The 26160-nt window shown below is 37.2% G+C and overlaps 1 protein-coding gene across 10 annotated transcripts in view; it reads left to right on the plus strand.

Annotated features, from left to right (window-relative positions):
- The window catches only part of tns1b (tensin 1b), a 395112-nt gene that overhangs the window by 249933 nt on the left and 119019 nt on the right, over nucleotides 1-26160 (plus strand). For 7 of the 10 annotated variants that reach the window (XM_062067553.1, XM_062067556.1, XM_062067557.1 and 4 more), the window contains one exon: nucleotides 4778-4819. The exons of 2 other annotated variants lie outside the window; for them this stretch is intronic. In XM_062067553.1, the coding sequence (XP_061923537.1) occupies nucleotides 4778-4819 (42 nt within the window). Of the gene's footprint in view, nucleotides 1-4777; nucleotides 4820-14789; nucleotides 14889-26160 lie in introns of those variants that run through there. One more of the 10 variants, XM_062067560.1, reaches the window with a different exon arrangement.

Genomic DNA, 26160 nt, shown 5'->3' on the forward strand with positions numbered 1-26160 from the left:
TTAAGACATGGCTAGCTAGCTAGCGGCTAACGTCCATCGGGAGTCTGCAGTGTTTTAGCTACTTTTAAATCACTAATCCTCGCCTCCATGGCGACAAATAAAGTAAGTTTCTTACAAGTATCATCCCTGCAGGACGAGGAATAGCTAAACATGCTTCTATACACACCGTAGCTCACCGGCGTCAAAATGTAAACAAACGCCATTGGTGGATCTACACCTGACATCCACTGTAATGATACCAAGTTCAAGAGTATATCTAGTCGATACTATGATGACGTCGATATTTTTGCCATCACATCTTTCATTTTTAAAACTTTTTTTTTTTTTTTTATAAACTCAGGAAATATGTCCCTGGACACATGAGGACTTTGAATATGACCAATGTATGATCCTGTAACGACTTGGTATCGGATCGATACCCAAATTTGTGGTATCACCAAAACTAATGTAAAGTATCCAAACAACAGAAGAATAAGTGATTATTACATTTTAACAGAAGTGTAGATAGAACACGTTAAAAGAGAAAATAAGCAGATATTAACAGTAAATGAACAAGTAGATTAATAATTCATTTTCTACCACTTGTCCTTCATAATGTTGACAAAATAATAGAATGATAAATGACACAATATGTTACTGCATATGTCAGCAGAAAAATTAGGAGCCTTTGTTTGTTTACTCACTACTAAAAGACAAGTTGTCTTGTATGTTCACTATTTTATTTAAGGACAAACTTGCAATAAGAAACATATGTTTAATGTACCCTAAGATTTGTTGTCGAAATAAAGGCAATAATGCCATTTTTTGTGGTCCCCTTTATTTAGAAACGTATCAAAAAGTATCGAAGTACATTTTGGTACCGGCGCCGTTTCGTCCTACTAATTTTGCCTGTCCTCGAATTCACCGTAGCTGGGTTCCTTCTTTTGTCTCATTTTGTCCACCAAATGTTTTGTGCTGTGCGTGAATGCACAAAGGTGTGCTTTGTTGATGTTACTGACTTGCGTGGAGTGCTAATAATCCACGCTAACATGCTATTTCGGCCAGCTGTGCGTACACATTGCATCAGTATGCCTCGTTTGTAGGTACATTTGTAGTTCATTCAATTTCCTTTACTCATGTCCTCTGTGTATTTAATTTATATCTGCACGTCTCATGACACATTATCTGTATGTAATATTGGCGGCATTGCTGATTGTGGGCCATGTTGTGCCAGACCACAGCAAACGTTACCATGTTGTTCCAGACCACAGCAAACGTTACCCAGCTTGCAAAAATTGTAAGAAACCATTAGAAGAAGACAGCCTGTCCTTTCCTTTAACTTGGACACACACATCTATACCTTTGGCAGTTTTAAGCCAGTCATTTCCAGGAGTTATCCAACCCTCTGAGACACTAACTTAGTGTGTTGGCTTCATTATAACACTCAGATAAGTTAACTTTTTGCAGCTCCAGACAGATTTTTTAAATGTATTTTTGGTCCAATATGGCTCTTTCAACATGTTGGGTTGCCGACCCCTGAGTTAGGGGTTAGCTGTCAAAAATAAGATTGACATTTTACACAATGTGTTTATGGGATTGTTACCTATTGGTTCATATCTTCTTGTCCCGCCACCAACTACTCTTTACTATTTTGTAGGGGTGTAACGGTACGTGTATTTGTATTGAACCGTTTCGGTATGGGGGTTTCGGTTCGGTTCGGAGGTGTACCGAACGAGTTTCCACACGAACATATTAAGTAGCCACCTCTGCTTCCTTCTGCCTCTGTCTCTGTCAGTCCTCTACACAGCACCCAGCATTGTCCCACCCACACAACCATCTGATTGGTTACAAACAGAGCGGTAACAGCCAATCAGCAGTGCGTATTCAGAGCGCATGTAGTCAGTGCTTAGCGTTTAGCAGGTAAGCATCATGCAGCGGACTCTCCCCAAATGATAATAATCACCTCCCAGTCAACTACTAGTAACATCACTATGAGCCCGTTGACCTTCTAGAAATATAAAAGGCAGCTCAGCTCGCTCTCAGTCCTGGCTTGAGGTGAAGGCTAATTCGCTTTTAGCGTAACTTTAGCTCATGTGGTGTGTGTGTGTGTGTGTGTGTTACGGACAGCAAAGCCCTGTCTGTGTGTTATTTCACTTGACCTTTTTCTGTGTTGATTGAGCTGTGTTGAAGCAGCAAAAAAGGACATTATGTTAAATGAAGAGTTTCTGTCTCTGATAGTTGATATAATAATGTAACTGCATCATTAAGCCTACATGAACTCCATGGTGTTCAGGGATGAATAGTCTCTCCTATTGCTATTGTACCATTTTTTCAGCTATAGTTACATTACTCATTAGTAATGCAGCAGCCTAGTTTTGAATGGCAGGGTCCCTGCTATCACATGTTGATAAAAATATAATATTTACATAATAAATCAACTACAGGCTTCCTAAATGCTGTAATAAATTAAGCATGATGAGTTGACTTGAAACTGTTTAAAGGCCTACTGAAATAAAATTTTCTTATTTAAACAGGGATAGCAGGTCCATTCTATGTGTCATACTTGATCATTTCGCGATATTGCCATATTTTTGCTGAAAGGATTTAGTAGAGAACATCGACGATAAAGTTCGCAACTTTTGGTCGCTGATAAAAAAAGCCTTGCCTGTACCGGAAGTAGCGTGACGTCACAGGTTGTGGAGCTCCTCACATCTGCACATTGTTTACAATCATGGTTAGCAGCAGCGAGAGCGATTCGGACCGAGAAAGCGACGATTACCCCATTCATTTGAGCGAGGGTGAAAGATTCGTGGATGAGGAAAGTGAGAGTGAAGGATTAGAGGGCAGTGGAAGCGATTCAGATAGGGAAGATGCTGTGAGAGGCGGGTGGGACCTGATATTCAGCGGGGAATGACTAAAACAGTAAATAAACACAAGACATATATATACTCTATTAGCCACAGGCTTATATTTAATATGCCACAAATTAATCCGCATAACAAACACCTCCCCCCTCCCGCCCATATAACCCGCCAATACAAATCAAACACCCGCACAACACACTCAATCCCACAGCCCAAAGTCCCGTTCACCTCCGTAAAGTTCATACAGCACATATATTTCCCCAAAAGTTACGTACGTGACATGCACATAGCGGCACGCACGTACGGGCAAGCGATCAAATGTTTGGAAGCCAAATCTGCGTACTCACGGTAGCGCGTCCAACTCAAAGTCCTCCTGGTCGTGTTGCTGCAGCCCGCCGCTAATACACCGCTTCCCACCTACAGCTTTCTTCTTTGCTGTCTCCATTGTTCATTAAACAAATTGTAAAAGATTCACCAACACAGATGTCCAGAATACTGTGGAATTTTGCGATGAAAAAAGACGACTTAATAGCTGGCCACAATGCTGTCCCAACATGTCCGCTACAATCCGTGACGTCACGCGCAAACGTCATCATACCGAGACCTTTTCAGCAGGATATTTCGCGAGAAATTTAAAATTGCACTTTACTAATCTGACCCGGCCGTATTGGCATGTGTTGCAATGTTAAGATTTCATCATTGATATATAAACTATCAGACTGCGTGGTCGCTAGTAGTGGCTTTCAGTAGGCATTTAATGTTGCACTTTTTATATGTAGAAGAAAAGTTTTGTCATTTTATTTCATCTGAGCAACAATTTGAGGCAGTTTATTGTTGATTAACGTGGGCATAATTATTATAGTGTTCCCAATGTTAAAAGGATAAAGCCATTGTTTACAAATTTGGTAAATAAATAACCAAAAAATGTACACTACCGTTCAAAAGTTTGGGGTCACATTGAAATGTCCTTATTTTTGAAGGAAAAGCACTGTACTTTTCAATGAAGATAACTTTAAACTAGTCTTAACTTTAAAGAAATACACTCTATACATTGCTAATGTGGTAAATGACTATTCTAGCTGCAAATGTCTGGTTTTTGGTGCAATATCTACATAGGTGTATAGAGGCCCATTTCCAACAACTATCAGTCCAGTGTTCTAATGGTACAATGTGTTTGCTCATTGGCTCAGAAGGCTAATTGATGATTAGAAAACCCTTGTGCAATCATGTTCACACATCTGAAAACAGTTTAGCTCGTTATAGAAGCTACAAAACTGACCTTCCTTTGAGCAGATTGAGTTTCTGGAGCATCACATTTGTGGGGTCAATTAAACGCTCAAAATGGCCAGAAAAAGAGAACTTTCATCTGAAACTCGACAGTCTATTCTTGTTCTTAGAAATGAAGGCTATTCCACAAAATTGTTTGGGTGACCCCAAACTTTTGAACGGTAGTGTATATTTTGTTGTTTTCTTACTGTACCGAAAATGAATCGAACCGTAACCTCTAAACCGAGGTACGTACCGAACCGGAATTTTTGTGTACCGTTACACCCCTAGTATTTTGTCATCTTTCTCGTCCTCCTTGGCTTCTGGCGAGCTCCATGTCTGTATAAGGCCTTGGAAGGAGAGTTAGACGTCCTGTCCCCCCCCCCCCCTCCCCACCAACCCCCCCGGCTAATGCAAGCAGACTTGCCTCCTTGTGTAAATATTTGCACAAGGGGATTATAGATGGTCGCACACGTCCGAGGTGGAGTACAACTCTGCTCGTAGGCCACATTAGGGCAAAGAATGGCGCTGTAACGTAATATCGGATGAGGTGGAGGAGTCACATGACACAACACGGTGCGCCGGAGAGTTTTGGGAGCATGAAGCCATGCGAGTGCAAGTCGTGACCTCACTTGTGTCTTTTTTTTCTTATTTTTGTTTCTGAACAGGCGGCCAGCAGTGAGCTGCCCCTCAAGCTTGTAGACACACTGGTGAGTCTCCTTTTGCATCTTTGTTCTACTGAGGTCATCTATTTTCAACAATAAAATGATGGAATTGTTGCATTCATTTATTTCCAACACAACAAATCAACGTCGCTCTCTATTTACACCACAGGTGTCGAACTCAAGGCCCAGGGAGCAGATCTGGCCTGTTGCCTTATTTAAAGTGGCCTGCCACATCATTTTATGCGGTCTGTCACAGTATTTAAAGTGGTCCGCCGCATCATTTTCTGCGGTCCGCCATGTTATTTTACGTGCTCCGTCACATTATTTTTTGTGCCCTCCCACAATATTTTATGTGTCCCGTCACATTATTTAACATGGCCCGCCATATTATTATATTGAGCCACCACATACTTTTATGTGGTCCGTCAAAAATGTTTTATGTGGCCTATTTTATGTCATTTTATGCCAATTTTTTACGTGGTGCCACATTATGGTATGTGGTCCGTCACGTTATATTATGTGGTCTGCTAATTTTTTTTTAATGTGGCCTCTACATCATTTTTACGTGGTCCGCCACAATATTTTATGTGGCCTACCATGTCATTTTATGCCGTCTGTCACAATTCTGTACGTGGTCCGCCACATTATTTTATGTGGTCTGCCACATTATGATATGTGGTCTGTCACGTTATTGTATATGATCTGCCACCTCATTTTATGCAACCCGCCACCTCATTTTATGCAACCCGCCACATTATTATGTGATCCACCACATATTGTATGTGGGCCGTCCACATTATTTTACGTGGTCCGCTACATAATTTTTATGTGATCCGCCACATCATTTTTATGTGATCCGCCACATCATTTTTATGTGGTCCGCCACAATATTTTACTTGGCCTACTATGTAATTTTATGCCGTATGTCACAATTCTCTACGTGGTACGCCACATCACGGTATGTGGTCTGCCACATTATTTTATGTGGTCTGCTACATTATTGTATATGGCCTTCCACATCATTTTATGCGGCCCGTCCGGTTATTTCACATAGTCCACCACATATTGTATGTGGCCTGCCACATCTTTTCATGCAATCCGCCACATTATTTCATGTGTTCCACCACAGTATTTTATGTGGTCCGCCACATTATTTTACATGGTCCGCCACATCATTTTTATGTGATCCACCACATAATGTTTTTTTGGTCCGCCACAATATTTTATTTGACTTTCTATGTCATTTTATGCCATCTGTCACAATTTTTTACATGGTCCGCCACATTATTGTATGTGGTCCATCACATTATTTTATGCAATCCGCCACTTTATTTCATGTGATCAACCACAGTATTGTATGTGGTCCGCCACATTATTTTACGTGGTCCGCCACATAATTTATTGTGGCCTACCATGTCATTTTATGCCGTCTGTCACAATTCTCTACGTGGTCCGCCACATTATGGTATGTAGTCCGTCACGTTATTTTGAGTGGTCTGCCACTAAGTTTTTTTTATATGGCCGTAACATTATTGTATATGGCCTGCCACATCATTTTATGTGGTCCGTCACGTTATTTCACATGGTCCACCACATATTGTATGTGGCCCGCCACATCATTTTATGCAATCCACCACTTTATTTCATGTGATCCATCACAGTATTGTATGTGGTCCGCCACAATATTTTATGTGTTCCGCCACATCATTGCTATGTGGTCCACCACATAATTTTAAGTGGCCCGTCACGTTATTTCACATGGTCCGCCACATATGGTATGTGGCTCACCACATCTTTTCATGCAATCTGCCACATTATTTCATGTGATCCACCACAGTATTGAATGTGGTCCGCCACCTCATTTTTATGTGGACTGCCACAATATTTTATTTGGCCTACCATGTCATTTTATGCCGTCGGTCACATTTTTTTACGTGGTCCGCCACATTATTGTATGTGGTCTGTCAGGTTATTTCACATGGTCCACCACATATTGTATGTGGCCTGCCACATCTTTTTATGCAATCTGCCAGTTTATTTCATGTGATCCACCACAGTATTGTGTGAGGTCCGCCACATTATTTTATGTGGTCCACCACAATATTTTACTTGGCCTACTATGTAATTTTATGCCGTCCGTCACAATTTTTTACGTGGTCCGCCACATTATGGTATGTGGCCGCTACATTATTGTATATGGCCTGTTACATCATTTTACGCGGTCCGTCATGTTATTTCACATGGTCCACTACATATTGTATGTGGCCCGCCACATCATTTTATGCAACCCACCACATTATTTCATGTGATCCACCACAGCATTGTATGTGGTCCGCCACATTATTTTACATGTTCCGCCACATCATTGTTATGTTGTCCGTCACAATATTTTATGTGGCCCGCCACATTATTTCACATGGTCCACCACATATTGTATGTGGCCACATAATTTTTATGTGGTCCGCCACAATATTTTATGTGGCCTACCAGGTCATTTTATGACGTCTGTCACAATTTTTTTACGTGGTCCGCTACATTATTTTATATGGCCTGCTACATCATTTAAAGCGGCCCGTCAAGTTATTTCACATGGTCCGTCACATATTGTATGTGGCCTGCAACATAATTTTTTGCAATCCGCCACTTTATTTCATGTGATCCACCGCAGTATTGTATGTGTTCCGCCACAATTTTTATGTGGCCTGCCATGTCATTTTATACAGTATGTCACAATTTTCTTACGTAGTCTGCCACATTATTTTATATGGTCCGCCACATCATTTTATGCAACCCGCCACATTATTTCATGTGATCCACCACAGCATTGTATGTGGTCCACCACATTATTTTACATGTTCCGCCACATCATTGTTATGTTGTCCGCCACAATATTTTATGTGGCCCGCCACATTATTTCACATGGTCCACCACATATTGCATGTGGCCACATCATTTTTATGTGGTCCGCCACGATATTTTATGTGGCCTACCAGGTCATTTTATGACGTCTGTCACGATTTTTTACGTGGTCCGCTACATTATTGTATATGGCCTGCTACATCATTTAATGCGGCCCGTCAAGTTATTTCACATGGTCCGCGACATATTGTATGTGGCCTGCAACATAATTTTGTGCAATACGCCACTTATTTTCATGTGATCCACCACAGTATTGTATGTGGTCCGCCACATCATTTTATGCAATCCGCCACTTTATTTCATGTGATCCACCGCAGTATTGTATGTGTTCCGCCACAATATTTTATGTGTTCCGCCACAATTTTTATGTGGCCTGCCATGTCATTTCATACAGTATGTCACAATTTTCTTACGTAGTCTGCCACATTATTTTATATGGTCCGCCACGTCATTTTATGCAATCCGCCACTTTATTTCATGTGATCCACCGCAGTATTGTATGTGTTCCGCCACAATTTTTATGTGGCCTGCGATGTCATTTTGTACAGTATGTAACAATTTTCTTACGTAGTCTGCCACATTATTTTATATGGTCCGCCACATCATTTTATGCAATCCACCACTTTATTTCATGTGATCCACCGCAGTATTGTATGTGTTCCACCACAATTTTTATGTGGCCTGCGATGTCATTTTATACAGTATGTCACAATTTTCTTACGTAGTCTGCCACATTATTTTATATGGTCCGCCACATCATTTTATGCAATCCCCCACTTTATTTCATGTGATCCACCGCAGTATTGTATGTGTTCCGCCACAATTTTTATGTGGCCTGCCATGTCATTTTATACAGTATGTCACAATTTTCTTACGTAGTCTGCCACATTATTTTATATGGTCCGACACACTATTGTACTTGGCTTGCCACGTTATTGTAAGTGGCCCGCCACATCATTTTATGTGCCCTGTTACATTATTTCATGTTCACGTTGTTGTATGTCATTTTTTGTGGCCCGCCACAATTTTTTATGCGGTCTGCCAAATTATTGTAAATGGCCCGCCACATCAATTTTTGTGGTTCGCCACCATATTTCAGATGGTCTGCCACATCGTTTTGTGCGGCCCGCCACAATATTTTTTGTGCTCTGCCACATTATTTTAAATGGCCCGCCATATCATTTACGTAGGCCGCACCATTATTTCACGTGGTCTGCCACTTTGTACGCCATGCAATCGCATATGTTCTACACTTTAAAATAATCTGATCATGCAAAAAGATATTCCCAGATGTTTTTTTGATTATCAAAAATAAATATTTAAATAAAGCAAGTTAATCTGTTCGTAAACATTTTAATACTCAACAATGTAAAAAATGGGGGCAAGGGTACAAAATTCACGGTTTTCGCCAATGCATTTAATGCTTCATATTCATATTACCATAATTTCGGGACTATAGAACAAATATATAGACCGCACCCACTAAATTTTTATAAACAACAACAATGTTTTCCATGTATTAGCCGCACTCGACTATAAGCTACAGATATATACGATGTGAAATGAGTTATTTACACTGAAAGAGTCTTTATATTTACATACTTTAATTGTTTCCAAACAGTGTCTGTAACACGGCAGTACAACGGCTGATCAAACAAAACAGAAGACATCGTCATGGACCCGCTAGCTGCGGAAGCTAGCGCTCCAAACAGCTAATCAGACTCAATAAATCCACAGTGAGGTTTTGGTGAATTTACTGAGGAATTTGTGAAACTGAAACAGTATAAAAAGAATGCCGGTTGTAAGTTAATAATACTAACAAAACACTCATAAACGAGCATATAATGCTAACAACACGAGCGTCATTACATTATGATGGCGCGTACAAATATGCATGAAAACACTCCTACAGACATCCCCATGGGATAGTTTAGTACGCATGAACCGTTTTAGTTATATTGTAAATCTTACAAACGTTGCTCGGGGTTATGAATAACAAGCAGAAACGCTACAAACGGCTCGAAGACTGAACGCACTAAATGGTTGAAAGCACTAAATGGAAGGACACCGCAACTCCTGCAGTCAGAAAAATAGCGCCATACCACAAACAATAAAACACCTTCTCAGTGTATTGTTTTCATTATAGCCGTCAGCGAAGAAAAATCCCAAAATTAGCTGCACTGTCACGAGTTTGACACAACTCAAATACACGATTCCAACAAGATCATACGTCCAATGAAATATTGTTCAAGAATATAAAGACATGCCAGTACTGTCTGGCATCAACAATACAGACTGTAAGAGTCAGTCCATATCAAACAATTGTGTCTTACCCACTACCATGCAAAATATTGCAAACGCCGAGAATGTTCTCTGCTGTGCATCAGTGGGAATAATACTGTGGAAAACAGCTGATTGTGATCCCAACACATGGTGTGTACATCGCACAGTGGTATTAGCAGCTGATGACTGACTATGAACGTGGGTCTGTTTCCTATTTGTGGCACTTCACCACAAACACACATGAAAGTACCGCAGTTTAAAAGTTCAGTCAAGTGTCATCTCGGGTGCAAAAGATTCACAAGGTCATCCACCAACACACATTTGTGGAAATATTCACATCATTTTAAAAATTTAGGCTGACAACTGGGATTGGTCGACAACGTCGACTTGGTGTGGACGTGTGTCAACGTGGCATCAAAGTTGTGCCTTTGAAGTTTGTGTTGACAAAACTGTCTCTAGGCCAGTGGTTCTTAACCTTGTTGGAGGTACCGAACCCCACCAGTTTCATACGCGCATTCACCGAACCCTTCTTTAGTGAAAAATAAAATGTTGGGTTTTTTCAAATTCAAGACAAAGTTATATGTTTTTGGTAACACTTTAGTATGGGAAACATATTCTAAGTAACAAAGACTTAATTTAGAGTTATTTGGTTAGGGTTAGGGTTAGAGGGTTCGGGCTACGGTTAGAGCAGGGGTCACCAACGCGGTGCCCGCGGGCACCAGGTAGCCCGTAAGGACCAGATGAGTAGCCCGCTGGCCTGTTCTAAAAATAGCTCAAATAGCAGCACTTACCAGTGAGCTGCCTCTATTTTTTAAATTTTATTTATTTACTGGCAAGCTGGTCTCACTTTGCCCGACATTTTTAATTCTAAGAGAGACAAAACTCAAATAGAATTTGAAAATCCAAGAAAATATTTTAAAGACTTGGTCTTCACTTGTTTAAATAAATTCATTTTTTTTTTTTACTTTGCTTCTTATAACTTTCAGAAAGACAATTTTAGAGTAAAAATACAACCTTAAAAATGATTTTAGGATTTTTAAACACATATACCTTTTTACCTTTTAAATGCCTTCCTCTTCTTTCCTGACAATTTAAATCAATGTTCAAGTAAATTTATTTTTTTTATTGTAAAGAATAATAAATACATTTTAATTTAATTATTCATTTTAGCTTCTGTTTTTTCGACGAAGAATATTTGTGAAATATTTCTTCAAACTTATTATGATTAAAATTCAAAGAAATTATTCTGGCAAATCTAGAAAATCTGTAGAATCAAATTTAAATCTTATTTCAAAGTCTTTTGAATTTCTTTTAAAATTTTTGTTCTGGAAAATCTAGAAGAAATAATGATTTGTCTTTGTTAGAAATATAGCTTGGTCCAATTTGTTATATACTCTAACAAAGTGCAGATTGGATTTTAACCTATTTAAAATATGTCATCAAAATTCTAAAATTAATCTTAATCAGGAAAAATTACTAATGATGTTCCATCAATTCTTTTTTAAATTTTTTTTCAAAAAGATTCGAATTACCTAGTTTTTCTCTTCTTTTTTTCGGTTGAATTTTGAATTTTAAAGAGTCGAAATTGAAGATAAACTATGTTTCAAAATTTAATTGTCATTTTTTTCGTGTTTTGTCCTCTTTTAAACCGTTCAATTAAGTGTAAATATCATTAATTATTAATAATAACATAGAGTTAAAGGTAAATTGAGCAAATTGGCTATTTCTGGCAATTTATTTAAGTGTGTATCAAACTGGTAGCCCTTCGCATTAATCAGTACCCAAGAAGTAGCTCTTGGTTTCAAAAAGGTTGGTGACCCCTGGGTTAGAGGGTTAGGGTTATAATAAGGCCATGCCGAATAAGGTATTAATAAGTACTTAATAATGACTAGTTAAGAGCCAATATGGTACACATTTGCATGTTAATAAGCAACTAATTAATGGTGAATATGTTCCCCATACTAAAGTGTTACCATGTTTTATTACTGGTGCACAAAATGAATCGTGCATGAACATCACCTTGTTCAAAGAACAAAACCAACACAGTGCATAAAGTCACAACAAATTACACACCTGCAAATCAGTCTGACTTCTGCTGTTGCCGTATCCGTAATACGCTGATAGGGAAAAGTTTTTATTTACACGATGAGTCGGGTGTGTTTTGACCTCCGCCGAACCCCTGAGGCCGACACACCGAACCCCTAGGGTTCGATCGAACCCAGGTTAAGAACCACTGATCTAGGCCATTGAGCTTTGTTTGCATGGGGTTATTAAAGACTCTTACCAAGTGTCTCGAAATGAAGCATCTTTGGAACTTCTGTAGTATCATTTTAAAAATTCCAAATGGAATTAAGTAAGTAGTCATTCTATGACTCCATTGTGTTTTCTAGTATGTAGCTCCAAACTAGTTATTTGCGCCCACTCTGGTTTGTTCCTGGTCTGAGCTGCTGTGACGTAGATTACCGTAATAACTCCTATAACACCCAAAAGCGCAGATTTCGACCATCGAAATACTTTCTATAGTTCTAGACTTAAAAACAGCACTGCACATCATGATGGCGGCAACAGTTTTGATGTTAAAGGTCTACATTTTTTTTGTCAACAAGTTGGGATTTTTTCTATTTGTCAAAAAATCAGAAATTGTTCTAAGTGTCAAAAAGTCTGGATTTTTTCTAAGTGTCAAAAAGTCTGGATTTTTTCTTAGTGTCAAAAAATCGGGATCTTTTTTAAGTGTCAAAAAGTCTGGATTTTTTTGTCAAAAACTCAAGATTTTTCCTAAATGTCAAAAAGTCTGGATTTTTTTGTTAAAAAATCTGGATTTTTTCCAAGTGTCAAAATCGGGATTTTTTCATCAAAAGGTCGGGATTTTTTCTAAGTGTCAAAAAGTCAAGATTTTTTCTAAAAGTCAAAAAGTCGGGAATTTTTTTAAGTGTCAAAAAGTCGAGACTTTTTCTAAGTGTCAACAAGTCGAGATTTTTTCTAAGTGTCGAAAAACCTGGATTTTTTCCAAGTGTCAAAATCGGGATTTTTTCATCAAAAGGTCGGGATTTTTTCTAAGTGTCAAAAAGTCGGGATTTTTTCTAAAAGTCAAAAAGTCGGGAATTTTTTTAAGTGTCAACAAGTCGAGACTTTTTCTAAGTGTCAACAAGTCGAGATTTTTTCTAAGTGTCGAAAAGTCTGGATTTTTTGGTTAAAAATCGAGATTTTTTCCAAGTATCAAAAAATTGCGATTTTTTCCAAGTGTCAAAAACTCAAGATTTTTTTGGTCAAAAATTTGTGATTTTTTCCAAGTGTCAAAAAGCCTGGATTTTTTCTAAAAGCCAAAAAGTCTGGATTTTTTCTAAAAGTCAAAAAGTCGGGGATTTTTTTAAGTGTCAACAAGTCAAGATTTTTTCTAAGTGTCGAAAAGTCGGGATTTTTTTGTTAAAAATCGAGATTTTTTGTAAGTGTCAAAAAGTCTGGATTTTTTCTAAAAGTCAAAAAGTCGGGAATTTTTTTAAGTGTCAAAAAGTCGAGACTTTTTCTAAGTGTCAACAAGTTGAGATTTTTTCTAAGTGTCGAAAAGTCTGGATTTTTTGGTTAAAAATCGAGATTTTTTCCAAGTGTCAAAAAATTGGGATTTTTTCTAAGTGTCAAAAACTCAAGATTTTTTTGGTCAAAAATGTGTGATTTTTTCCAAGTGTCAAAAAGCCTGGATTTTTTCTAAAAGTCAAAAAGTCGGGAATTTTTGTAAGTGTCCAAAAGTCGAGAATTTTTGTAAGTGTCCAAAAATCGAGATTTTTTCTGAGTGTCAAAAATTCGGGATTTTTTCTAAATGTCAAATAGTCTGGATTTTTTCCAAGGGTCAAAAAATTGGGATTTTTTTCGTCAAAAGGTCGAGATTTTTCCAAGTGTCAAAAAAATGTAGATTTTTTTTGTCAAAAAATTGGGATGTTTTCCAAGTGTCAAAAAGTCTGGATTTTTTCTAAAAGTCAAAAAATCTGGAATTTTTCCAAGTGTCAAAAAGTCAGGATTTTTTCTAAGTATCAAAGAGTCGGGAATTTTTTTTTCAAAAAGACAGGATTTATTGTAAGTGTCAAAAAGTCGGGATTTTTTCTAAGTGTCAAAAAATCGAGATTTTTTCTAAGTGTCAAAAAGTCGGGATTTTTTCTAAGTGTCAAAAAGTCGGGATTTTTTCTAAGTGTCAAAAAGTCGGGATTTTTTCTAATTGTCATGTACAACGTCCGGGGGGCTGGATTGAAAATCTTAACGGGCCACATGTGGCCCGCAGGCTGTATTTTGCCCAAGTCTGAGCTAAATTAACCTTATGACTACATTGGATCCGTTCATGCTGTGCTTCCTTTGATGGGGGGAAAATAAAAGGTACAAAACGATAATTTTTAAAAGAAAGAAACGCAAAACGTGAATTTTAAGATACAACAAATGTACTTGTGATTAAGACGTCCTTTATCAGATTGTGGCGATGAAAAACGGAAGTCAGCTGGTAAATGGATGCCATTGTTTGGTCCAATTCAAAGACATATTCAATCTCACATGTGTATCCCGTGGCACGAAAACAATCAGCCACAGCCATGTGGGTGAGTGCGCAGATGGGTGAAGGGGCGGGAAAACCAGAAGGCCGAAGCGGAATACGAGGTGCGAGATGGGAGTCAAAAATGGGAGGGGGAGGACGTCTGCTATTTGGAGAGAGAGCGTGAGTGAGAGAGGGCGAGAGTCGGAGCGAAGAAGACGGACCATACAAGTAAGGAGTGTGTGGAGGAGTCATGCTTCGGACCACGAAAGGACACTTCACTGCTGGACTGAAGCCTCCGAAGCCAACTTTGTAGAGATGAACGGAGAAGGTGCTTTGAGAAGGCGACTCTCCTCTCTCAGGGGGGCATGGCGATGGAGTACGGGCTATTTATTCCGGAAGGTAGGGAGTCTTTAATGTTTGGCTACTTCGGCTAAATCATCCGGACTAGAAGTCGAGATTTGTTTTAGTGTTGTACTTTGTCATAGTAGAGGACCTCCTCCACCCTCGGATTCTCTTCTTAGGGCGTACAACCTCTCCCTCCCTTTTTTTGGCTCCTTCTTAGATGGTTAATTTGTATGGTGGACTTGTAAAGTCAGAGTCCCCAGATGGTTTTCATCTGGAAACAGGCCTTCAGATCCACCCCCCCCACATCCCAATTCCCGCTTCCACCACTAAATCTTTTCAACCCCCCACCTTCTATTTGCGTCCCCCCAAAAGTTTTGAAATCTACGATGACTTTTGCGTTTAAAGAGTGCACCCTTAAAAATGACTACATTGTAGTTCTCCGGGTTGTTCAGAAACTTGGGCCGACTATTGGATATTTGCAAAAGCAACTCTGGAGGGACGGGATGTGACATTTTACGACCGACAGCTCGTTGAGATGCAAAACACACTTGAAAATACTACCGTTTTATGATGTGTCAACTGCTCAGTTAAATCTGGTTACATTTGCCACACAAACATTGCGATATCTCACGTGTTTTTCTTTGCGGAATCTTGGAATAGTTTGCATGCGTTTGCAGGCACAAGGCATTGATACAACGTTGATTATCCATTCGAGTCCTTTAAAATTGACCTTGTTAACATCCATCCATCCATCCATTTTCTACCGCTTGTCCCTAACAACGTTGCAAAAGAGTTGTATTTGTCAATTGAGACAACGTTGATGTCCGTCGTTGGATTTACGTAGTTGGTTAGGAAATGACCAAAATTAAATGGCAAATCAACCTCACAACCTGACATTTGTCAACAAGCATGTTGTTTCAACGTTGTATTTGTGTTGTCGAATTTTGGTTGGAAAATTACCAAATTTCAATAATCAAATCAATATCAGTATCTGTTATTGAGTAAACGTTGTCAAAAAGCCTCTTGTTTTAACATTGTATTTGTTTTTTTGTTTTTTGTAGAATATTGGTTGGGATGTTACCAAATTTCAATGGTCAAATCAACGTCAGAACCCGACATTGATTAAACGTTGTCAAAAAGCATGTTGTTTCAACGTTGTATTTGTGTTGTCGAATTTTGGTTGGGAAATGACTAAATTTCAATGGTCAAATCAACATCACAACCAGACATTGATTAAACGTTGTCAAAAAGCATGTTGTTTCAACATTGTGTTTGTGTTGTAGAATATTGGTTGGGAAATGACCAAATTTCAATGATCAAATCAACGTTACAACCCAACATGGATTAAACGTTGTCAAAAAGTATTCTTATTTCAACGTTGTTTTTGTGTTGTCGAATTTTGGTTGGGAAATGACCTAATTTCAATGGTCAAATCAACGTCACAACCTGATATTGATTAAACGTTGTCAACAAGCATGTTGTTTCAATGTTGTATTTGTGTTGTCGAATTTTGGTTGGAAAATTACCAAATTTCAATAATCAAATCAATATCAGAACCTGATATTGAGTAAACTTTGTCAAAAAGCCTCTTGTTTTAACATTGTATTTGTGTTGTAGAATATTTGTTGGGAAATTACCAAATTTCAATGGTCAAATCATTGTCACAACCAGACATTGGTTAAACGTTGTCAAAAAGCATGTTGTTTCAACGTCGTATTTGTGTTATAGAATATTGGTTGGGGAATGACCAAATTTCAATGATCAAATCAACGTTACAACCCAACATTGATTAAACGTTGTCAAAAAGTATGTTATTTCAACGCTGTTTTTGTGTTATCGAATTTTTGTTGGGAAATGACCAAAATTCAATGGTCAAATCAACGTCAGAACCCGACATTGAGTAAACGTTGTCAAAAAGCATGTTGTTTCAACGTCGTATTTGTGTTGTAGAATATTGGTTGGGAAATGACCAAATTTCAAAAGTCACATGCATGTGAGAACCCAACATTGATTAAATGTAAAAAAGCATGTTATTTCAACGTTGTATTTGTGTTGTAGAATATCGGTTGGGAAATGACCAAATTTCAATAGTCAAATCAATGTCACAACCTGACATTGAGTACCGTATTTTTCGGACTATAAGTTGCAGTTTTTTTCATAGTTTGGCCGGGGGTGCGACTTATACTCAGGAGCGACTTATGTGTGAAATGATTAACACATTAGCGTAAAATATCAAATAATATTATTTAGTTCATTCACGTAAAAGACTAGACGTATAAGATTTCATGGGATTTAGCGATTAGGAGTGACAGATTGTTTGGAAAACGTATAGCATGTTCTATATGTTATAGTTATTTGAATGACTCTTACCATAATATGTTACGTTAACATACCAGGCACGTTCTCAGTTGGTTATTTATGCCTCATATAACGTACACTTATTCAGCCTGTTGTTCACTATTCTTTATTTTTTTTAAATTGCCTTTCAAATGTCTATTCTTGGTGTTGGGTTTTATCAAATACATTTCCCCAAAAAATGCGACTTATACTCCAGTGCGACTTAAATATGTTTTTTTCCTTCTTTATTATGCATTTTTGGCCGGTGCGACTTATACTCCGGAGCGACTTATACTCCGAAAAATACGGTATATGTTGTCAAAAAGCCTCTTGTTTCAACATTGTATTTGTGTTGTAAAATTTTGGTTGGGAAATGACCAAATTTCAATGGTCAAATCAACGTCACAACCTGACATTGATTAAACGTTGTCAACAAGCATGTTGTTTCAATGTTGTATTTGTGTTGTCAAATTTTGGTTGGAAAATGACCAAATTTCAATAATCAAATCAATATCAGAACCTGATATTGAGTAAACTTTGTCAAAAAGCCTCTTGTTTTAACATTGTATTTGTGTTGTAGAATATTGGTTGGGAAATTTACAAATTTCAATGGTCAAATCATTGTCACAACCCAACATTGATTAAACGTCGTCAAATAGCATGTTGTTTCAACATTGTATTTGTGTTGTAGAATATCGGTTGGGAAATGACCAAATTTCAATGGTCAAATCAACGTCAGAACCCGACATTGATTAAACGTTGTCAAAAAGCATGTTATTTCAACGTTGTATTTAGAAATTGCCAAATTTCAATAGTCAAATCAACGTCAGAACCCGACATTGATTAAACGTTGTCAAAAAGCATGTTATTTCAACGTTGTATTTAGAAATTGCCAAATTTCAATGGTCAAATCAACGTCAGAACCCGACATTGATTAAACGTTGTCAAAAAGCATGTTGTTTCAACGTCGTATTTGTGTTACAGAATATTAGTTGGGGAATGACCAAATTTCAATGATCAAATCAACGTTACAACCCAACATGGATTAAACGTTGTCAAAAAGTATGTTATTTCAACCTTGTTTTTGTGTTGTCGAATTTTGGTTGGGAAATGACCAAAATTCAATGGTCAAATCAACGTCAGAACCTGACATTGATTAAACGTTGTCAAAAAGCATGTTGTTTCAACGTTGTATTTGTGTTGTAGAATATTGTCTGGGGAATGACCAAATTTCAATGATCAAATCAACGTCACAACCCAACATGGATTAAACGTTGTCAAAAAGTATGTTATTTCAACGTTGTTTTTGTGTTGTCGAATTTTGGTTGGGAAATGACTAAAATTCAATGGTCAAATCAATCTCAGAACCCGACATTGATTAAACGTTGTCAAAAAGCATGTTATTTCAACGTTGTATTTGTGTTATAGAATATTGGTTGGGGAATGACCAAATTTCAATGATCAAATCAGCGTTACAACCCAACATGGATTAAACGTTGTCAAAAAGTATGTTATTTCAATGTTGTTTTTGTGTTGTCGAATTTTGGTTGGGAAATGACCAACTTTCAATGGTCAAATCAACATCAGAACCCGACATTGATTAAACGTTGTCAAAAAGCATGTTGTTTTAACGTCGTATTTGTGTTATAGAATATTTGTTGGGAAATGACCAAATTTCAAAGGTCAAATCGACGTGAGAACCCAACATTGATTAAATGTAAAAAAGCATGTTATTTTAACGTTGTATTTGTGTTGTAGAATATTGGTTGGGAAATGACCAAATTTCAAAGTAAACATTGTCAAAAAGCCTCTTGTTTTAACATTGTATTTGTGTTGTAGAATTTTTGGTTGGGAAATGACCAAATTTCAATGGTCAAATCAACGTCACAACCCAAAATTGATTAAACGTTGTCAAAAAGTATGTTATTTCAACGTTGTTTTTGTGTTGTCGAATTTTGGTTGGGAAATGACCAAAATTCAATGGTCAAATCAACGTCAGAACAAATCAAGAACATTGATTAAACGTTGTCAAAAAGCATGTTATTTCAACGTCGTATTTTTGTCATAGAATATTGGTCGGAAAATGACCAAATTTCAAAGGACAAATCCACGTGAGAACCCAACATTGATTAAATGTAAAAAAGCATGTTATTTCAATGTTGTATGTGTGTTGTAGAATATTGGTTGGGAAATGACCAAATTTCAATGGTCAAATCAACGTCAGAACCCGACGTTGATTAAACGTTGTCAAAAAGCATGTTGTTTCAACGTCGTATTTGTGTTGTGAAATATTGGTTGGGAAATGACTAAATTTCAATGGTCAAATCAACGTTATTTCAACGTTATATTTGAGTTGCTCAACGTCAGGACCTAATTCAACAAGCTCTCAATGTTGTTTGAATGTCTTGTGCCTGCTGGGGTGGTTCTTCACTCTTGGGTGTACAAATATATGATAAAATGAACTGGAAATTTCATATTAAAAATGTACAACATAAATTGGAAAGCAACACGTCAATAATGAACAAAGCAAAAAATGATCTGGACCAAAAATCACTCCATATTCTCTACTGCTCGCTGGTGTTACCTTATCGGAGTTATTGTGTACAAACATGGGGAAATAACAACAAAAATACAAAACATTCACTAACCGTGTTACAAAATAGGTCGGTTAGAACAATACATAATGCTGGATATCTTAACAGACAAACGTCTGTTAAGATATCCAGCATTATGTATTTATTTATTATTATATATTAATATATTTATTATTATTATTTATTATTTATTTTTTATTTATTCATATTTATTATTATTATTATTTATTTATTGAATCAAACGTATTGAAATGAAAGATATGGTGCATTTACAAACAGCTACAATTATGTACAAAGCTAACTGCTACCCAAACGATTCTTCTCAAACAAAAGAGAAGGGATACAATCTTAGAGAAAAATGTAATTTAAAACATTTGTATGCATGTACAACACTTAAAACCTTTAGCAAATCAGTATGTGGAATAAATGATGGAATGGATTTGTCAAAACAATGTACTAATATGATCCAGTTTAAGAGACTCAAAAGTGTTTATTGACGTTATTGAAAATGAGATATTATTCATCTCATTATGAGAATAATAAGTAACTTAACTATTTATTTAGGATAACTGTTGTATTTACAATCAATTGATGTAAATTGTGTTACCAAAATGAGAACAGGAAGTGAACAAATGGGTACGATTAAATAAGCTTACATTTCGTTACGTTACAGTCTTATTCCGAAATGTAATACATTCATTCTTGTCAATACCCCACAATGACAAAGTTTTAAAGTATTAAAGTATTAAAAATACAAAACTAAAAGATCACATGTACATAAGTATTGAAAGCCTTTGCTCAGTCAGGTTGGATGGGAAGTGTTGGTTTGTCTCTGTCCATTGCTGCATTCATTCTGACTAGTCTCCCAGTTCCTTCTACTGGAAAACCACCCCCATACCATGATGCTACCACCACCATGCTTCACTGTATGGATGGTAATAGCCTGGTGATGAGCGTTGCCTGGTTTTCTCCAAACATGACGTTTGGCATTCATGCCAAATTATTCAATCTTTGTCTCATCAGATCAGATAATTTAGTTTCTCCTGTTCTGAGAGTCTTTCAGGGGAATTTTGGCAAACGTTTACGAAGGAATAGCTTCCGTCTTGCCACTATGCCATACAAGGCTGATTGGTGGTTTGCTGCGGAGATGGCTTGTCCTTCTGGAAGGTTCTCCTCTCTCTACAGAGGAATGTTGCATCTCTGACAGAGTGACCATCGGGTTCTTGGTCACTATGGAGTCATAGTCAAACTCAAACACGTACAGCATATGATAAGCAATAATTATTTGACTAGTCGACAAATCCATGAATAATAATACAGGTAAAAATAATCGAGGACAATACAACATATTTAACTGCGTTAAATGTGGTGCATGTCTATCAGCATCAATTGAATTGAATGTCTCATCCTAAGTATTTGCATAAAGAGCTGGTATTTTGGATTGAAGTATCTAAGTAACTCTACAATCTTACAATTCTTAACTGTTGGGTCTGTAACACTGCATGTTTTTTCCCGCCCTTTTTCTGTTCTTCCTCTGGTGACCCTGTGCTGGTAGTGTGTGTCATGCCATGCTGAAACATTTAAGCCATAGGAGTAGAAGGCAGGGGGCGGGGGGCTCATATAAGAGACCTGTGTGAACACTTAAGATGACAATCTAGTCCAGGGGTCGGCAACCCAAAGTGTTGAAAGAGCCATATTGGACCAAAAATACAACAACAAAAAAATCTGTCTGGAGCCGCAAAAAATTAAAAGCCTTATATAATGAAGGCAACACATGATGTAAGCGTCTATATCAGCTATATTAGCCTACTATCAAAAGCTGACGCAATTTTTTGTTGACAGAAATGTTGTATTTTCATTTTTATTCTACACATTTTTGCAACATTGGAAATCCTTAGTAAAATGGAGGCTTCTCACTGGATGAGATAACTTCTGGAAATGACTGGCTTAGAATGGCCAAAAGTATAAATGTGTGTGTCCAAATTTAAGGAAACGGCAGTCTGTCTTCTTCTAATGGATTTATTACAATCTTTGCAAGCTGGGTAACGTTTGCTGTGGTCTGGAACAACATTGCACACAAACAACTATCAAAAAATCTGGAGGCACACCACCAGCAGAAATGATTAAAAAACTAAACTCAGTTGACAGTAAAAAGTCGTTGTCGCAATTGTTGGATATGACTTTAAACCATAACCAAGCATGCATCACTTTAGCTCTTGTCTCAAAGTCGGTGTACTGTCACCACCTGTCACATCACCCCGTGACTTATTTTGACTTTTTTGCTGTTTTCCTGTGTGTAGTGTTTTAGTTCTTGTCTTGCGCTCCTATTTTGGTGGCTTTTTCTCTTTTCTTGGTATTTTCCTATAGCGGTTTCATGTCTTCCTTTGAGCGATATTTCCCGCATCTACTTTGTTTTAGCAATCAAGAATATTTCAGTTGTTGTTATCCTTCTTTGTGGGGACATTGTTGATTGTCATGTCATGTTTGGACGTACCTTGTGGACGCCGTCTTTGCTCCACAGTAAGTCTTTGCTGTCGTCCAGCATTCTGTTTTAGTTTACTTTGTAGCCTGTTCAGTTTTAGTTTCGTTCTGCATAGCCTTCCCTAAGCTTCAATGACTTTTCTTAGGGGCACTCACCTTTTGTTTATTTTTGGTTTAAGCATTAAACACCTTTTTACCTGCACGCTGCCTCCCGCTGTTTCCGACATCTACAAACCAATTAGCTACCTGCTGCCACCTACTCATATGGAAGACTATTACACGGTTACTCTGCCGAGCTCTAGACAGCACCGACACTCAACAACAACACATCATTTGCAGACTATAATTACTGGTTTGCATGTACATTGTGGACACCGTCTTTGCTCCACAGTAAGTCTTTGCTGTCGTCCAGCATTCTGTTTTTGTTTACTTTGTAGCCAATTCAGTTTTAGTTTCGTTCTGCATAGCCTTCCCTAAGCTTCAATGCCTTTTCTTAGTGGCACTCCCCTTTTGTTTATTTTTGGTTTAAGCATTAGATACCTTTTGACCTGCACCTTGCCTCCCGCTGTTTCCGACATCTACAAAGCAATTATCTACCGGCTGCCACCTACTGATATGGAAGAGTATTACATGGTTACGCTGCCGAGCTCTAGCACTAACACATCATTTGCAGAATATAATTACTGGTTTGCAAAAAATATTTTTAACCGGCTCAATATGTCAATATAGCAGCCTAAACTATTTAGCTCCCTGTGATCACGACGCCACTAAAAATAGTCCGTCTGCCTTAGCACTTGTAATAACAATAGCGCTAATACTTGGTTAATATTCAGGTCACGAGATGTCAATGGAGTATCATTGGCAGTTTTTGGATGTTTGTTTTAGATGGCTTTAGTCCATATTTAGTACTTAGAATGCATAAACAAAGACAAATAAATGTGTTCTTGTCTTAAAAAAGGGATTCTGAATGATAGGTAAAATTCCAAAAATTCCATATAAAGCACAACAATTAGCCCAGAGGCTGCACATAATTCAAAACACTCCTAATTATTTCATTCCTTGTATTTCCTGTTGCAGTTTTGCAGCGGTCTCTAAGTGGCCTTCAGAGTAGAACTTGATTTTAAGTGCATCTCGAGTGTTCACCGATAGTCCCCAGCTGGTAAGACACTGATGGTTAGCCAGCCTGTCTGATCTAAAGGATGATGGACAATAGTGTATATGTGACCCTAACACTGCAGGGGAGCGAGCAAGTCCCTATGTGCTTTGACAACCATCTCCAGGCAAGTTATAGGAGGAGACGAGGCATGCAAACTTAGCGACGCTAAATAAAGACAACTTCAGCTACACCTAGAGAAAGAGCTTTGCTCATGTTTTGGATCCGATGGAGACTGTGAAAAAAAATGCGTTGAAGGACTTGCTTTGTGCTGACAGGAAAGGGCCTTCCCCCAAACTTCACGATGCGTCAGATGAGATGATGTAATGACTCTGCAGGAGCATTAACCAAGCTCAGTTTTTAAGGACACAACTCGACATTTGTTGTGCACAAAAGGCCAAAAGGCGTAGAAAAATATGTATTTTTTTTGTTAGTAATAAATCTGTGTTTCAATCTTAAAGGAGTAACTGATTTTTTTTTTAAATGTTGCCTATCACCCACAATCCCCATGTAAGGCAAGAACATATACTGTTTGTCTTTAACTTTTTTTTTGCATTCTAAATCATCAACACACACTACCAAGAGGTGGCTAACAAAGCATATATATATATATATATATATATATATATATATATATATATATATATATATATATATATATATATATATATATATATATATATATATATATATATATATATATATATATATATATATATATATATATATATATATATATATATACACTACCATTCAAAAGTTTGGGGTCACATTGAAATGTCCTTATTTTTGAAGGAAAAGCACTGTACTTTTCAATGAAGATAACTTTAAACTAGTCTTAACTTTAAAGAAATACACTCTATACATTGCTAATGTGGTAAATGACTATTCTAGCTGCAAATGTCTGGTTTTTGGTGCAATATCTACATAGGTGTATAGAGGCCCATTTCCAGCAACTATCACTCCAGTGTTCTAATGGTACAATGTGTTTGCTCATTGGCTCAGAAGGCTAATTGATGATTAGAAAACCCTTGTGCAATCATGTTCACACATCTGAAAACAGTTTAGCTCGTTACAGAAGCTACAAAACTGACCTTCCTTTGAGCAGATTGAGTTTCTGGAGCATCACATTTGTGGGGTCAATTAAACGCTCAAAATGGCCAGAAAAAGAGAACTTTAATCTGAAACTCGACAGTCTATTCTTGTTCTTAGAAATGAAGGCTATTCCACAAAATTGTTTGGGTGACCCCAAACTTTTGAACGGTAGTGTATATATATATATATATATATATATTATGTTGTAACAGGCACGTTCATAATAACATGTAATATTTATATATTTTGCTCATTTTAAGCATTGCGGGAACCTTTTTTGGAGCGCTATTTCTACTACTTACCACTGCCGACTTCATGAGAGACAACAACGATTACTTTTGGGACAAATGATGATCCAGAACCTTACATTTTTGAGCCTGAATATTAGGAAGATGAGTTTTAGAAACAATAAACTAGCATGTAGCAGTATTGCTAAGTGCTAAACAAGATATACAGAATAAAAAAATTAAAATTAAAAATAAAATAAAATATTGTCCGGATGCCGCTTGATGGGATGTTTATATCTTTCAGCACAAGGCTTGTTTCCCCGTTTACGTGAGTCTGGGCGCCAACGGGCATCCTTGTCACATCTTTCTAGCGATATCTTCGGGTCTGAGTTGAATTTTAGAGTTGACCGACATCTCGGCTTATGGCGTGAGAGGCCCGATTCATAATCTAGCGTTAACTTTTACCAACTCAGAGGCGATGCAGGAGCTCAATATGTCCAATAGCTGCAGTGATCGAGGCGCCATGTTACTACAAATACTTGCACAGCGTAAGCTCTTGTAATAACAATGTCGCTAACACTTGGTTAATATGCAGGTTATGAATTAAGGATTGTTGGATGTTTTTTTAGAGGGCTCTATAGGCGGAATACACTTATCTCATTAGCTACATTGTTAGCTGTCTCATATTAGCCGTTTTTTACTATTTAGAATGCACAAAAAAAGAGAGACATGTACATATCTATCTACCTATCTATCTATCTATCTATCTATCTATCTATCTATCTATCTATCTATCTATCTATCTATCTATCTATCTATCTATCTATCTATCTATCTATCTATCTATCTATCTATCTATCTATATCTTGTTGCATTTGATGTTAATAAAGTCTACAACAGGGGTGTCCAAACTTTTTGACTTGGAGGCCGCATTGGGCTAAAAAAGCCAAGTGTATGTAAATATACACATATATAGCCTATTATATATATATATATATATATATATATATATATATATATATATATATATATATATATATATATATATATATATATATATATATATATATATATTATAATAATATAATGGATATATATATATATATATTATAATAATATAATGGATATATAATTCATAATTAATTGGGTATTAAGAGTATGTGAAAATATGACTAAAATGCGGCAAACATGGATAAGTGTGGAGAGTTTTTTGCATTATTCCCATAATGCATTGCAGTGGATTTTAAATGGGTGTCATTTTTAATTATGTGTTGTGCTTGGACATTGTTTTTTTACAATACCCACAAAGTTTAGTGAGGAGGTTGGGTTACGTGTGACCATGTGTGTTAACTTTTTGTGTTGGTTTATTTGCACCACGAGTGGGAAAGGTTGTGATCTGGCCCCTGGTCCTTGGGGGTGACACCTGTGCCATATTTCGT

The sequence above is a fragment of the Entelurus aequoreus genome, linkage group LG13 (genome assembly GCF_033978785.1).
Source record: "Entelurus aequoreus isolate RoL-2023_Sb linkage group LG13, RoL_Eaeq_v1.1, whole genome shotgun sequence".
NCBI classification, from domain to species: domain Eukaryota; kingdom Metazoa; phylum Chordata; class Actinopteri; order Syngnathiformes; family Syngnathidae; genus Entelurus; species Entelurus aequoreus.